The sequence below is a fragment of the Priapulus caudatus genome, unplaced genomic scaffold (assembly GCF_000485595.1).
Source record: "Priapulus caudatus unplaced genomic scaffold, Priapulus_caudatus-5.0.1 Scaffold1201, whole genome shotgun sequence".
NCBI classification, from domain to species: Eukaryota; Metazoa; Priapulida; class Priapulimorpha; order Priapulimorphida; family Priapulidae; genus Priapulus; species Priapulus caudatus.
In genome coordinates, this window is record NW_014578262.1 from 29,049 (window position 1) to 45,410 (window position 16,362).

General features: G+C 44.4%; 4 protein-coding genes across 5 annotated transcripts in view; 2 read left to right on the forward strand and 2 right to left on the reverse strand.

The window, feature by feature from the left end:
- LOC106815788 overlaps positions 1–2,748 on the forward strand; it is a gene marked incomplete at its 3' end in the record, with an annotated part of 8,106 nt that extends 5,358 nt beyond the window's left edge. Inside the window, exon 7 of the mRNA XM_014820296.1 lies at positions 2,452–2,748. Coding sequence (XP_014675782.1) covers positions 2,452–2,748 — 297 coding nt within the window. The remainder of the gene's footprint in view (positions 1–2,451) is intronic.
- Position 2,749: 1 nt separating this feature from the next.
- LOC106815789 (beta-1,3-galactosyltransferase 1-like) lies at positions 2,750–3,697 on the reverse strand. The gene has a single exon (XM_014820297.1). It carries the CDS (start codon positions 3,695–3,697, stop codon positions 2,750–2,752), a length of 948 nt encoding a protein of 315 aa, XP_014675783.1.
- A 22-nt stretch (positions 3,698–3,719) lies between these two features.
- Positions 3,720–7,772, reverse strand: LOC106815794 (scm-like with four MBT domains protein 2). 2 transcript variants are annotated; one of them, XR_001394790.1, is made up of 2 exons: positions 7,387–7,772; positions 3,720–4,235 (listed from the first exon to the last, which is right to left on the reverse strand). XR_001394790.1 is itself a non-coding variant. In XM_014820300.1 (2 exons), exons 1-2 carry the CDS (start codon positions 7,415–7,417, stop codon positions 6,280–6,282), a joined length of 231 nt encoding a protein of 76 aa, XP_014675786.1. In that variant the 5' UTR covers positions 7,418–7,772; the 3' UTR covers positions 5,578–6,279. The 2 variants fall into 2 exon arrangements, 1 of the variants encoding a protein (XP_014675786.1); XM_014820300.1 differs by lacking the exon at positions 3,720–4,235 and adding an exon at positions 5,578–6,479.
- Positions 7,773–7,957: 185 nt separating this feature from the next.
- LOC106815793 (ADP-ribosylation factor 1) lies at positions 7,958–13,383 on the forward strand. The gene is made up of 5 exons (XM_014820299.1): positions 7,958–8,058; positions 9,908–10,083; positions 10,375–10,485; positions 10,774–10,898; positions 11,387–13,383. Exons 2-5 carry the CDS (start codon positions 9,936–9,938, stop codon positions 11,546–11,548), a joined length of 546 nt encoding a protein of 181 aa, XP_014675785.1. The 5' UTR covers positions 7,958–8,058; positions 9,908–9,935; the 3' UTR covers positions 11,549–13,383.
- Positions 13,384–16,362: the final 2,979 nt, after the last annotated feature.

Consider the following 16,362-nt stretch of genomic DNA (forward strand, 5'->3'; position numbering starts at 1 on the left):
TAATATGCTGGACCGTACCTCGCCTACTCCACCAACGAGTCTAGGGAGTCGCCTACTCCCTAACCCGAACCCGAACCCTAACCCTAATCCTAACCCTAATCCTAACCCTAACCATATCAAATAGTGACCAGGGTACGTTCCGGTATACCGGACCGTACCCAGGGTACGTACCGGCAGTACCCTGGGGGACATAGACCCTATGAGCCGTAGTAACAGGTGATAGTAAACTATCCAGATCCAGACATCACATGTATGTAATAACATAACATTACTAATCACATAAATCAACTAACAGTTTGTAAATAAGCTCGCAACACATATTCGCACACATCAACCTTCAGTAATTATGGAAACTTCGTACCATCAATGTTGTTTTGGTCATAGGTTTCCCCCTTGCCACGTATATAATATTTACACACGTACGTTATATTATCCCGATATAATTCCATATATAGGAATAATCTCATTTTTCAACAAATACATGATATAATGGTGGTCTAGCTACAAAAAACCTCACATGTGACTGTATAAATCACTGCAAATTGAACGAGCAAAATGTAAATATTTCAAATACATGTACTAGTGTGGTGCAGAAAAACATCACACTCACACACATAACATGGACGATTGCACAAACTACATGCGTGCAGTGCTTCTATCTTATAAGTTATAAATTAAAGATGCATTCCCGCATACATCTTTGTGACAAACCACTGTAAAAACGTAAGTAAATAACTCACTACACTTTAACTGAACGTTAGCTTTGGAAATAAAACTGTAAAAATATGTATCAAGCCTATATTCCCTCAACGAAAAAACAACTCGAAAAAATGTGTTTCGCCGCGGTTCTGTATCATGGCGGCAAGACTCGACGCAGGTCACGTAACCAGCCAGCTATAGATATCATATAACACATGTGTTATATGATATCTATGAACACATGCTGCCTTCATGACCTTCAACGCTTAGCAACACCGCATGGCAACAAGAGACGCGTCACAACATCGCCGCATAGAGATTGGGGTTCCTATCCTGTGTTTGGGTTACATTATTGTATCTACATCGCCGCAGTGCGGCAAAAGTAAACGCTGTTTGAAACATTCGACCCGACACTTTCACTTTGTAGTCTAAAAGCTTTGAATGAATATATTCCTGACCAATTTTTTTACCTATCGCACATATATAGGCAAGTACAAACATGCAATCAGGAGCTATTAAAAGAGGTATTATTAGCTCTTCATGCAATGTTAAAATAATTCATTTTTGCCTGATTTTACATTTGCCGCTTGAAACTTCGAGGCAGGGCACCTTTAAATATAACATTCTGTATACAACTGTATCAATAACTGTACATGACTGTATAATTATAACAATTTTATATATTATTATAGTAAATAGCATTTGGTAATTTTCTTAGACCAGTGTGTCTTTGGTTTCACGCTCTATATAACATTGATTTCGCATAATTACTAACATGGAATTAAAGGCCTCCAGTTTCCGAGGATTCACATCACAGTAACTCGTATTTAATTGCATAAAAGCTACAGAAGAATAGCTCAATAATAGAATAATAGGTTTGTTGCTCTTGTATATCCAATCTACCAGGTGATGCTACGTTTTTTGTTACATTAATAAGAGCATATATATATATATATATATATATATATATAATCATGTTATCACCTGTTCGCCTTTCTTTATCTTTGTGTGTCACCATGCTAGTATGGGAAATACACACACTGTAAGATTGGTGATTACGTTAGGCTGTGAGGTAGCAGCTTTTGATGTAAAGATTTCGTCTTGTAGCCTATAAGACTAAAACAAACCTGCTGCAAAGTTATTAACAACCATTGCATGACATTATACTGGCCAGTATATATCGGTAACTGATGCTTAGGATTTTACGATTTCGTTTAATTATACATAAAAAGTATCTTTGGTGGGTTGTATCTTTGGCTACTTAACGTAATACTCGGTTGATTAACTGCATTAGAATAGCAACAGTTAAAACCTTACGAAATGCATGATAGGTTTCAGTCTTTGTTAGCTTAGCAAAATAATTATTTGTGGTAAATATATAAACGGGGGTAACTTTTGAACGTTGGACTCCCTGCTCTCAAAAAGAGGGAGTCCATAGTCTGAAGTTCAAAATTAAAGATATTTTACAATATAAACGCATACATGTGCTTATTTTGAAGATTCATGCCGTTGCACGTCTGCCAAATTTTCTTTGGACATTTGCTGTAAAAATAAGGGTAATTCCGCGAGGAGTTAGTATGGCAAAACTTTCAGGGAGTCACACAGACTCCTGCATATGTCAAATCAGAGAGTATTTGACTCCGGACTCGCGTTAATTTCGCACCCTGTATAAATAAATTTTTTTTACACTCGTGTAACGTTTCCTCACGCACATATTCGCTCTTTTTCAACGCTCCTGCAAAACACTTACAGGTGGGTGCACGCGGGCAGCGCCATCTAGTGGCGCACACAGCGGACAAGAGCAGTGCGGCGGACGCGGGTGGCGCTACCTGGCGGCACGGCGCGTGGTGGATGCATGCGGCGCAGCATACGGCACTATCGGTACCTGACGACACGGTGCAGCGCGATGGCGGTGCGGTGCAGCGCGATGGCGGTGCGGTGCAGCGCGATGGGGGCGCTACCTGGCGACGCAGTGCAGCGCGATGGCGCTACCTGGCGACGCGACTTACGGTGGCGGCGCAACCTGGTGACGCGACGGACGACGGCGGCGCTACCTGGCGACGCGACGGACGACGGCGGCGGCGCTATCTGGCGGCGCGGGGGACGACGGCGGGAGCGTCTCGCCGCGCATCGTGAGCAGCTTGCTCCACAGCGTGTACATGTCGGCGAGGCGGCGGACGTGCGCGAACAGCGCCGGGTGCGTCGCGTTCAGCACGCCGCGCTCCAGCTGTTCCTGCTTGAAGACGTACGTCGACGCGATCGAGACGCGGCGCACGTCGGCGCGGCTGGGCAGGTAACCCGTCACGTAGACGTCGTCGACCCAGAAGAAAGGCGTGTAGAGCGAGGCGTTGTAGAGCGCCACGACCGCGTCCGGCGTGATCAGGAACGCGCTTCCCGAGCAGTACTGCGGGAAGTACTTTCCCGCGTAGTCGCGCTCGGCGACCTCCCACTTCCCCGTGCGCAGCACGGGCATGCGGCCCCACACGTGGCAGAGAATGGCGCGCACGGGTGCGTGGCCGTGCCGCGCGACGCTCGTCAGGTGCGCGTGCAGCGCGAACACGTTCACGACGATGTCGTCGTCGGTCTTCAGCACCCAGCGCGCGCGCGAGCAGTGGCGCGCGACCCAGCGCAGCGCGCCGACGCCCTTGTAGGTCAGGTTCCTGTACGTGTCGCGGAAGTCCTCCTGCACGAGGTCGCGGTACGCACCGCTCTCGAACGCGAGCGCGCTCTGCGTCGTCGCGTCGTCCGAGGGAACGCCGAGGAAGAAGACGACGCGGAAGCGGAGACGTCGCAGCCAGCGCTCGTGCGCCCACGTCTCGCGGATCGCCATGCGGCGGCGGTAGTGGCTCGGCGCCGTGTGCACGTAGACGATCATGAAGAGGTCGTCGCCGTCACGCTCGCACATGTCCTCCTCGTTCAGCAGGTAGGAGAAGTTGTGCGGGTTCGGCACGCCGGGCGGGTCACGCTGCGGCAGGGGTCGCGCCGCCGACGCACGCATCACGTCGTGGTAGATCCGCCACCGCTCCGTGTGGTTCGTCCACTTGGCGACGCCGGGGGGTTCGCTCGTGGCGACGACGACGTCGATCCAGTTGCCGTCGGTGGGGCGGTAGTGCGTGCGACTGCGGATGAACACGCTCGAGCGTACGCTCTGGTGCAGCGTCAGCGTCAGCAGCAACACACAGACGACGCAGCCGACGACGATGAGGTTCAGGAATTTGCTACCCATCATTCTCGATGACGATATTATTGCACCGCGCGTCAGTTACCGTTAGCTGCTGGTTGGATTCCTGTAACAGTTCCCGTTGGGTGTTGGCTGGAATCGTGTAACAGTTCCTGTTGAGTGTTAGCTGGATTGTTATTACAGGTCCTGTTGGGTGCTGGTTGGATTCCTGTAACAGATCCTGCTGGGTGTTGGTTGGATTCCGGTACAGTTCCTGTTGGGTGTTAGCTGGATTATTATAACAGTTCCTGTTAGGTGCTGGTTGGATTCATGTAATGATTCCAGCTTGGTGCTGGTTTCGTTCTTGTAACAGCGCCTGAAATAGAAACAGGATTGCCTCTGCTAATACAAGCCTGAAACAACAGCGCTACGAGCAAATATTGTGTTTGCACTTCGCAGTGCTTGCCTGTTAACAACAGCAAACAATCCAACTATGGAAACAGCAGCGCAACTCTTATGTTGGCTCCACGCCAACCAAAGCTGCAGGAACCATTTGCGTTATAGTTAAATACAAACGCTGCGGATATTCCTTACAAGGCCATCCTTGAAAAATTATATGTTTGCTGTCCTCCGACCGACCCACAAAAATAGCCGCAACCCAAAAGTTTTTTTTACATTTTGGGTTCCATGTTGTTTTTTTTTACATTTTTCATAGTTAAGACTGAAACACAAAGCATGTGTGGCAAACATGAGGACAGACTTAAAATAACTATTATGCCTCACAAAAAAAATCATGGGTCGGGGGACAGCAAACATAGAATTTTTTAAGGATGGCCCAACCTATGATATCCTTACCCATAACAGAATTCTACGCATTGGAATTTTCAACATATGCCACAATGTGAAGAAAGAGTCATGCGTTCGTAACAAATGAAGAGTTCTGGGCACGCAGACCGACCAACGATTAATGCTCCCCTATGCACCATATCGACAAACAATAAGGCGTCACCGGATACAGTACAAAGTACACATGGCAGGGCCTAAAGCAAACTTATAGATGCACACACCCTATTACTGACTGACACCAACTAATACCGGAAACCAGTTCATGGTGCTTAGGTTAGCCTAAATAAAGGGGAGTAGATAAAAGAAAGTTGAGATAAGTGGTTGAAAATGTGAGTGCATGCACACATGCTGTTTGTTTTTTCTGTGGCCTCCTCCTGTATTGTATTTGTTTAATTACACAGCAAATTAAATGATCAGCATTTGCTGAAAGGAATGCATACCAAGTTCTTACCCAAACGTTAAATAAAAAAATTAAAAAAAGAAAAGAAAAAAAGTTCTTACCCAAACAAGGGGGATACCAAGTTTTACCTGACCACGATACACCTTGTTGAGGTTATAACTGTAAGCTTGTTTGGCCAAAAGCACTAAGCAGATTCGACGATCGTGGTCCCAATCAAATTGAGTCACAAATAACACCTAAACTGTCTGTCATTCATTGAACGCCAACATTTACACCTGGAAATCTTACATTGAACATTGGAGTTTACAGATGCCAGAATGAGATGCTAAGGCTGATGGCTGCAAGCTCATCGCATCTCACTTCTTCATTCTTACTAATCATCTAATGCACCGTCATTAAACATTTAATTCAATTGATATTTGTTACGTGCTGCACAGCCACGAAGTCATAGCCAAAACCAGAACCAGTGGAGAACGTTTACACAAGCGTTTATTCAGCTACACAAACGTGTGCCCCGTGCCCTGTCCACTGCCCAACTGCCTCGTGTATACACGTGTACGTTACACCCATCTATTGACACGTGTGTCGCCATCTAGTGGCTGACTAGGCTATTACAGACGTGTATTACAACACTTAACATCTTTCCCTTTTTGGAAAAACTCGATCTAGCTCAACACCAATCAACACTATTTCTTAAGTCATCAAAGTAACACAACCCAAAATTATTAAAATAACAGAAGACAAAACTAACTATTCTCCCAGTCCTCATAGATAGTATGACTTAACGTTATCGCTTCACAAGAACTCAACTTATATCAAATATCATCAATACATCACAAATTATACCTTCTTGTGCCACCGATACGTGTTATACAAATGAACGATCATAGCTGAATAAAATAAAACCGCTTAACATAAGACATGACACTCTATCCTCCGATACTACTGATGCTACTGCCTAAACCTCACAGGAATTTTAACAGTTCTGCCGGATCTGGTTGTCTTTACATCGGCATCTGTTGACGGCGGCCGAGGTACGTCGGAAGGGGGTGCGATTGGCACGTGCACGGGCGATGCCGGCAACGTCGCTTGACTGTGCGAAGAAAGCGACCTTGACCCTCTCTATGTGATGACATAGCTTCACGGCGGGCCCCAGCTTCAGTTCAAGGTGCTCCTACACCGTAGGTAGGTTGAGCAGCATCAGCGCCTGACCGTCAATCTCCTGTTCCCCGAGGATGCGAGACATGTGAGCGCACTCTGTGTTCGCGATGAATCGGGCGACGTCATCCACCGACCACTCCAGCGGATTTGTCTCCAACACCAAGTGGCTCTCTTGTTGTCTCCGCCGCCGCTGCTGCAGTGGTGCCTGTGCTCCTGTCAATGATGTGAGTGTTTAGCGTGCATCGTCGGCTCCTCAATCGGGCTGATGACATTTATCTCCTTCAGCCTCTCCAGCTTCATCTTTAGTTTCGGTCGCACCGCGATGGGGACTCTCCTGTTGGCCATCACCACAGGTATCGCACCAGCACCAACACTACGATGCTGGGTACCTGGGTAACTATGTGGGGGGTTTGCTGTCACACCAGTCAAGCAACTGTTACATGCAGGAATACTCCGAATACAGTACTATATGTGACATACCATCTCAGGCGTCTATACAATTTGTAGATTTTGGATACCCTAGCAGGTCAACTAAAATAGCACTGCCAGCGGATTGTGTGACGCTACCCCCCGCTTCGCTCTTTTACTCTGGGTCATGTCTTATAAGTTATAGACTAGCACCCTTCTTGACACATGAGCCTCCAAGGGCCTGTGGTCAGTCACTAAGGCAGATGGGGTCGTTGTCGTATCAGGTACTACAGATATGTACCCGAGGTAGTTTTAGGTTGTTTAGTATTATGTTTATATTTTTATATGAGGTACCGTATGTTTAGGGTTAGGGTTAGGGTTCGGGTTAGGGTTAGGGTACACTTCTGTAGTACAAGTCTGGTACACTTTGTGTATACATATATGTACCTCGGGTACATATCTGTAATACCTGCTACGACAACGACCCCTTGAGCGTCACTAAGCCAGCAACTGAAGGCCTAATAATGACAATGCTGAGCAAAATCAATAAAACTAGGCCTAGTGTCAGTGAATAATATATGGCGATATAATATGGCACACATGCGACATGGTACGTATACATAATAATAACAGTAAACTGTAGCAGGACGTAGATGAATATGTATAAAAACACATACATGTGCTTGTATATATATAGTATGGACAGACTTACCATATGAACATCCCAACACTAGACGTATCATGGTATATGAACCATGTTTACGGACGCCTGCGGACGCTCGATGTTTTTCTGCTCTCTAGCCTAGACTGGTACTGTGTCTTATCGCCATCGGCATTGCATGTACCTTTCTCCAGAATATCAAAATATCATTATGAAAAGGATTCAATCATTGATTACTGTTTACGGGTTAACTTATATATTATTGGCCTATCGATTCGATCAACCATGACTCTCTCCTTCTTCGTACAGTTTCCTGGACTTTGAAGAATACTCTTTATAAGATTGTGAGTTTTATTTCTGTGCTTTTCCCGTGGGGAACAACAGTAAACGTTATTAGCTTACATGGTACACGTCTCCGCTCTATCGTGTCCTGACACCTGTCGGCTACATTAGAAAATAAATGTTCGCTTATAGATATGATATAATACTATGTATGTGTAATATATAATATATATATGATAAGATAATATATAATATATATATAATAAGATATATAATAATATATTATTAATAATATATCATATGACTATGAGCTATAGTATTTGTGTTCGCTAGGCGCTCCGATATTTTGCGATAGATGCAGGATGCTGTCACGTGGTACGTGACGTCAGATTGTCAACGAAATCTCTTCCACGTTCGCCATTTTCCTAAGGACTGTGATTTGTAAGTATATACATTTTAACGATATGGTCCTAAGAACGGTTAAGAAACGCGTGTTATTATACGAGCGAACGAAGAGTGACTTGACCGGCATTTCTTGCTTCCGTAAAATGTAGAGTTGTCATTTATACAGCGTTTATTCCAAGCGTTCGTTGAACCGATTTGCCGGCCAAGTGGCAAGTTCACTTCACATAAAAATTCGCATGTAGGCCTAGAGTCCTACATATTTCATGAATTTTTACACTAACTTCCTGATAGTGTTATTTGACGTTCAGTAATCTCTGACAAAGGTGGGGAAAGTCAGAATACTAGCATGTAAGTTGATCAAATTTGAAGATCAACAGTCTATGTTGCACTTGAATGAAAACTGAAATTTGAAAGATGTCAAACCAGGGCCAGGGCGTCTTCACTAATTAAATTACGGAACAACTCTATAATCTTAGTACTCCTAGTGTCATCATCATCTTCTTAATGATCACTAACCGTAATCATAATCCATAACCCGTACCGTAACCCTAAATACCCCTAAATTATTATTACGGACTGGACAGGACTCGTGTGAGTCGTGAGTCGAACAACACCGCACAAAATATTTTGATATAACTATAGGCCTACTACCAGTTAGCAGGGGCGTGTACAGGGAGGGGGGGGTCTAGGGGGTCCGGACCCCGCCCTGCTCGCGCAGAAAACGCATCTAAGGGGGTCTAATTTCAAAAATGTTCGCGTGCTAGCAAGTTTGGGTTACGGTTAGATGGTACAAATCCTGTACATGCCCCTGATTAGTGTTATATTTTTATTGTTTGAAATTGTCACATAGTAAAGGCAGACAGGTAAGAGTGTTACTGGTGACACGCCGATTTGCAGCCGTAGTATCGTATAGCCTATTACAGTTAGCAGAGATGCCAACCACTACGATTTATTCGTATTTTATACGAATTTCGTTTGCATTTTGACCACTACGACCAGTTTCCATACAAGTTACAACTACGATTTTTATTACGATTGAGAAAAAATCATTTTGATGATATTTCAAGTGTTTTGTTTCAGTGTTACATTGATATAACATGATTGAAAATAACTACATGTATTTAGCAACAAATATCAGTTTGAACTTCTTGTCATTTTGGGTTCCAAAATGCAGGAAATTGCATCTCACAATCAAACATTTTCCGGGGGCATGTCCCGAACCCCCCTAGCATACATTTCAGACATCCTCACTACAGTTTGCTCAGAAAAGCGTTGGCATCTCTGAGTTAGTTAAATTAGTTGCTTAATACCATTAACGCTAGTCGGCATTTGGTTTGTAACAGAACCAGTGCTAAGGTTGTAATTAATAATATGAGTTGTTCATTAAAATTATCAAAAACCGTTACGCCTAGATGTGCCATCATATTGATTCTGATAAAAAAAATGTAGGAACCAACTATAAGCACAATAAACATTAAAACGAACCAACTATGAGTAGTATGAACACAATATTTATTAAAAACTAGTAATTGAGAAATTCAGTACTGTTAATAAAACCAGAAAAAGCATCAGCAATAGCATCACAAGTATGGATGACAACAAAAATATGTAGCTACAGAACGTGTGGGAACATTTGCTTTTAATTTGTGATGTTGGACCGGAGTTGGAATTGCTGGTTTTAGTACCATTGCAAAATTATTGCTATTGAGAGTTGTCTTGATGAACTGGACATAAGCTGCACTACATGCCTAGACCCGATTTAGTTCTTTATATGAATACCAGCACAGGTCTTTGCTGGCATTGTAGATTGCTGTGCTATGTGAAGGAATGCATGTTTAATTATTAGTTACTATTCTAGTATTGACATCCGTATTATCTGTTCCAGGTAGCTCAATTCATAATTATTAGACAAAATGGGTAACATATTCACAAACCTCTTCAAAGGCCTATTTGGCAAAAAGGAGATGAGAATTCTAATGGTAGGATTGGATGCAGCTGGTAAGACGACCATCTTGTATAAACTTAAGCTTGGTGAAATCGTCACTACGATACCAACAATTGGTAAGTGCATTGATCAATCAATAATTGTAATAAATTTTCAATGGAAATGTTAGAAAAGGAGTGCGCCTGTCATATATTCATAAATAAGACAGGTTATCATGTGCTGATTTATCCCATAAACCTTTTTTTTAGACAAATTTAATTAAAAATATTTTTTCAAGTAATATTTAACAAAATATTTAGTTTGTGAAAGTATTTGTGTGTATTATTGTGGTTTTATTTTTAATGATCTCGCATCTACCTGTTTATGAAGGTAATGTTTAATAATTACATGTTTTTGTTCATTCTCAGGCTTTAACGTAGAGACAGTCGAATACAAAAACATTAGCTTCACAGTTTGGGATGTTGGCGGACAAGACAAAATTCGACCACTGTGGCGACATTATTTCCAAAACACGCAAGGTATGTTATCACTGGCTTTTAAAAATTTGGAACTTAAAAATTATAACTAGTCTGTTGCTCATACTAGCAACAAATATCATTTTTGATGCATCATTGTTTCAATAGTCGTGATGATGTATATGCATGGAAGACTTGAACATCATTTGTTGTTGGCAGTAGGCTAGGCATTCGGAGCTTAGGCTTTGTAAAAAAGTGTGTTACAACGTGTGTGAATCGTATAGCTTGATGGATTACTTATGGTTGCGTAGACGTATAAGATACTGTCATAGAGGACTGCATCTATTTTAGGTCTCATATTCGTGGTGGACAGCAACGACAGAGAGCGCATAGGAGAAGCCAGGGAGGAACTGATGAGGATGCTTGCAGAGGATGAACTTAGGGATGCAGTCCTGCTGGTGTTTGCCAACAAACAGGTAATGATCACTGTCATGCAGACTCTTTACCGAATGATGGTTTGTAGGAGGAAATATCTCTTCAGGTCACGCATACATTCGTGTACGACGGACCGTGTCTGATGCCGAGGCTGACACGCTATGGCTGATCGCACAATGTCTGCTACGGTCGTTGTCTAGCGGACAAATCCTAGTTTAGTACCTCGGCTTAGTTTAGCACATTAGCGAAAATGAGGGCTTGGGTCCCATGCTAGGATTGACTGTCGCTAGCCGTGCATGTACGACTCACAAGTTACACGGACGTTTGAGATGGGGTGTTTGTGCGAAGTCTGGTTTTGACAATGATTGCCCTGATACCGTACGCCTACTTCAATCGTTGTCTAGCTGTGCATGTACGACTGACAAGTTACGCGGATGTTTTAGTTTGGGAGGCGGAGACGTTTGTACGAAGTCTGGTTTTGACGAGGATTGCTCTGATGTTCCCATACGCCTACTTCTTCTACCCGTAGGATCTTCCGAATGCGATGAATGCCGCAGAGGTTACCGACAAGCTCGGTCTGCACTCGTTGAGACAGCGCAACTGGTACATCCAGGCGACATGTGCGACCAGCGGGGATGGCCTCTACGAGGGACTAGACTGGCTAAGCAATCAGCTGAAGAACCAGAAGTAGAAGCGGCAGACGGACGACTCAATCACTCGATTTCCGACCTGACAGACGAACCGGTTTCGCGACGCCCTTGTCACGCCGCGCTCTTCCCCGGGTGCGGTGAGGAGAATCCGTGTCGTTTAACGCCGAACTGCGCTCATTGAGACGACAGTGGGCACATTTATTCCCCTGATATATGTTTGTTGTTGAACAGATCGTATAGCAGGCCTGCAGCTGGCAGCTACGCGTCGTACCAACGCGAGGAGTATACAAGTGCAGTGCTCGCATTTGTCTGATTCGTTTGCGTGGGCGTTCGTAGCAGGAAACCATTGTTTGCTGTCAACTGTCGGTACTGTTCCAAAAACTGCTGTTCGGTGTCTGCATCGAGTAGTTTGCCACATCATGGAATTTTCACATTTGTTTATCGTGTCACATCTCTCTACGAACCTACAAAGGCCTTACACTATGCTGAGACGTGGAAGTAAATTAACGCGGGTTAACGTAATGAGTAGTGATTGAAACTTGGACCAAACATGTAAAGTTGTATATAGTGCATGGGAAAAGTTGTTCCAAGAGGAGTGAGGGGGGCATGCTGCAAAGGTAGTCGGCCATATAGACCCGTAGAAGAAGGGGGAATGGATTATGAACCTAGAGATACCTGGCCTATATGGTGGCCTTTGGCATTTATAATTGTACTGTAAAGTTGGTGTCATCGGTACATGCAAGCTTTTAATTGTGAACAGGTTATTGTTACAAGCTGAGTGTACTGAAGTGGCACAACCTTTCTTCAGCAGCAGCAGCAGCAGCAGCAACGGAGTGCCCTTTAGGAGTTGGCACGTTCTAGCTCGTTATGCTGTGTTACGCATTTATCCGAATGCTGGCATCATACTTCGTTGCAGTTATTTTGATTTAGTAATATGTTGATAAGTCTGCTCGTTTGCAACAGAATCTGACAGCCTGTTATACATTTTTTTAAATCTTATCCTGTTCTCTTTCCGGGTCAAGTTCGTTCTCGCTATTGGTAATTCTGCGAGTGAAATATTCTGCACACGGTCTGTGATAATAATCAAAATAAACATGTTTGCTGTGACTTCAGTTTTTAACGCAGCATTGAATGTACTTCTCCCAACTTTGCATTAACTCGGTACTTTTAGGAATGAAACTGATGCATGCTTATTGAAGCAAGCCATTTAGAAAATACTCATTCTTTAGGTATGGGTATTTCACCAGCTGATTATTCTATTGAGACTAATTAATATTTGCTGAAACAAATGATATGTAAGCAACGAGTTGTATCTAAAGGTTGCACTGTTTTGCATTTTATTTAAAATGGCAGGAATCGGGGAAGCATTCGGCCCGTATAGAGACAGCATAAAGTTGATGAAGCCATTTGTTGTCGTTCTAGTAGGTAGTGCGAGTCCGAGTGCCTAATCTAAACACGGACTGGTCAGGAACGATAGTGTAGGTCTGTGTTTAATAGTGAAAGATCGTCGGACTGTTATCTTGTGGCGCTAACTGTGCCGGATACATCCCTGCATTTAAATTGAGCTTCATCAGTACACGCTATTGGCACTAAAGATGCACCTCTTGTGGTATCATGAACATGTATATACTCGTATAGAAGCGAGCTTGTATATGTATGTTCATGGTGGTATTAAACACTACGTAACTTCTCACCACCTCCATCTTCTACGAACAACTGCCATGTGCAGTTGTGTCGATGACAGTTGCTGTATTCCAGAATGTGTGATGTGGCGAATGACCAAATGGGATGTGTATCTTTTTCTACACATTCAAGAATTAACGTACTACTTGTCAGTATATTATAAAAATAAAACATTATTATGGCTAAATTTGAATGTTTAATTTGTCTGGTTGTGCATTTGATCATAAGTGAGGTAAACAACATAACTGATAACATTGTCTGTTATCGAACATGTAATATAGATTATATTCAAAACAAATTGTTAGTAATAGTAACTTCATTGTTAACATTGCTGTCTTATTATTAAATTAATGGCATTAATAACGTAATTATTTACCACTTTAGTAACATCATAAATAATATTAGAGAGACTCCAAACTTTATGGGGTTAACCGCACAAGCGTCATATCAGTTTAAACATAGGCCCCCAGACTGTCTGTCTTTCTGTTTATGTGAGCCGTTTAACATGTAGACGGAGAGGGCTAGAGAGTTGAAATGCTGCCCATTCAAAGTTTTAATATTGAAAAAGATAATAAGTGCCGACAGGTGGCGGTCGCGTGTTATAATCACCTGCTTCAATATATCACGTTATTACTTTATATCACTTTGTATCACATTATATCGGCGTTCATCACATCATCAATTTTAATTACTTTATCACCTTATATAACATTATCATCTTATTCAGCATTATTATATACAACATTATATCTCCTTATATCATCTTATGAACTCACTTTGTGTCACGCGCATCTAGTATGAACGCAGATTGCAATTATTGTTTTTTTGCCGCCTGTCGGTAAGATCAAATTGCAAAGCATTTTCTAACTTCTCAGGGGCGGATCCAGGATTTTTGAAAAGGGGGTGTCCATGAAGAAATAAAGGGCACTTTTTCCTGCTTACCTTTTCTGGTGTTTTAAAAAGCTGCCGAAGGGGACTTTTTTTACGGATTTTTTTTTAATTGGTGCATTCTGAGAGCATCTGCGCAGTAATTTTGATGTCTAGAATGCAAAAATTTATCAGATCCGGTCTCCCGGACCCCACTTTGCCAATTTCTAGGTTTTTATAACGAATTTACATATATATAAGTAATGCGCTAAACAAGATTTTTTATGGAGCCAATATAAGAAAAGTGTGTGTGTGTGTGTGTGTGTGTGTGTGTGTGTGTGTGTCGTGTGTGCGGCGTGTGTGTGTGTGTGTGTGTGTTGGTGTGTGGTGTGTGTGTGTGTGCGCGCGCGCGCGTGGTCGTGCGTGATATGGTGTATGCCTTTTTGTGATAAAAAAGGGGGATCCGGAACCCCTCGACCCCCTCGACGCCCCTGGTTCTTCAACAGCTTCTTATCTCACCCCCCTAACCGGCGACGCCGCGCATTTGCGTGCGCACGTCAGTGTGTGCGTGCGTGTACGGCGCGCCGAGGTCGTCCTGTCTCCCTCTGTGTGTGTAGGGTGTGCTGAGCACGCCGTCCTCCATTTCATTACAGAATCTACAGGCATATATATACGTGTATATATATATATATATTATACTATACTATAGAGGTATGATATGTATATAAGTAATATACGTATCCATATACTAGCTTATATACAATACAGTGCAAGATACGAGTTTTAGTATTCAGGGCGAACAGCCCAACGGGACGGCTGAAGATGAGTACTCGTCCATACGTGTCACGCGCCCGTCACCCCAAAATTCGCGATATAGACTAGGTCAATATTTCGCACTGTTGTCTTCGATATATGGTCCTAATTTGACCTTGAAAAGTACTTATTGTGAGGTTTGATACTCGAGAGAGCTAGCACGCAGCGCAGTGATACGGATGTATCCGCACGGTATAAGTGAGCTACGAGTGATAAGCTCGGCCCCATAGAGTAGATAATAACGATCTACTCTTGAATACGCCGCGTCCGTACGTTTGAGCCGTATACAATTCCTAAAAATACACCGAGTATGTGGCGGCCTTTTGCGTACGCTTCTGAGCACGCGATCGCGTGTGTCGCGTGTTACTCGCGTCGTGTCGGTGTACCTTCGCGTGGGATCGCATGTACCTCGACGTGTACATCCGCTGATGCAATGACTCGGGTGTAGCCGGAGCAGGTGTAGAACACTGTACCCCCCTCGCGTGTGGTCGCGTGTACCTTGCGGATGAGGTCGTGTGTACAGGGTAGTGCGTGTGCGTCGGGCGTGTACCTCGCGTGTGTCGCGTGTTCACCGCTTGGTCGCGCGTGTCGCGTGTACCTCGTCGCGTGTGGTCGCGTGCGTACGCCCTCGCGTGGAGTGGTCGCGTCGGACCTCGCGTGGGTGGTGCGCCGTGAGTACCTGCGGTGTGGTCGCGTGTAACCTCGCGTGTAGGTCGCGGTACTTCGAGTGGTCGCCGTGTACTTTCGGCGGGTAGTGGTCTGCTGTGTACTCGCGTGTGTCGCGGTGTACCATCGCGTGTGGGTCGCTGTGTACTCGCGTGGGTGGCGTGGTATTAGCGCAGTGTGAACTCGCGGTGTACCCCTCGCGTTGTTGGTCGCGTGGTACCATCGCGTGTGTCGCCAGTGTTTTCGCGGTGTGGCTCGCGGGTACTTTCGCGTGTGTCGCGTGTACAGCAACTCGACGTGGGTCAGCGTGTACCGTGCGCGTGTGTCGCGTGTCCTTCGCCGGAGTGTTGTCGCGTGTACAGCGCGTGTGGTCGCGATGTACTGTCGCGTGTGGTCGCGTGTACCTTCGCGTGTGGTCGCTCGTTGTACCTCGCGCGTGGTCAAGCTTCGCTAAGCCAGCAGCTGGCGGTGATTCATCTGTATGAGCCGGCAGTACATCCGATCGTGAACTGGATTCACCCAAATTGGGATTAATTACAGTCCAAAGAATTTCTTCGGCTCGCTCGTTTTGCGTATGATCGTGGCCAGCTTTTCTTATTCCCTCGCCTACCTGCCTATCCTTCTCTGCTCCTCGTAGCTTCTCGCCTCTCACTATCTCCCTCCTCCTTTTCAACTGGCTCCCTCTTTATGCTCTCTCCGTTGTTTCGATCTCCGAAGTAATGACGACGAATAACTAGCGACATCTGCCTCAATCCTCCGCATGCGACATCCGGCAGGCGATTAAAATGTGTTGATCCACGACCGAGATTTGTAAATAATTATACCC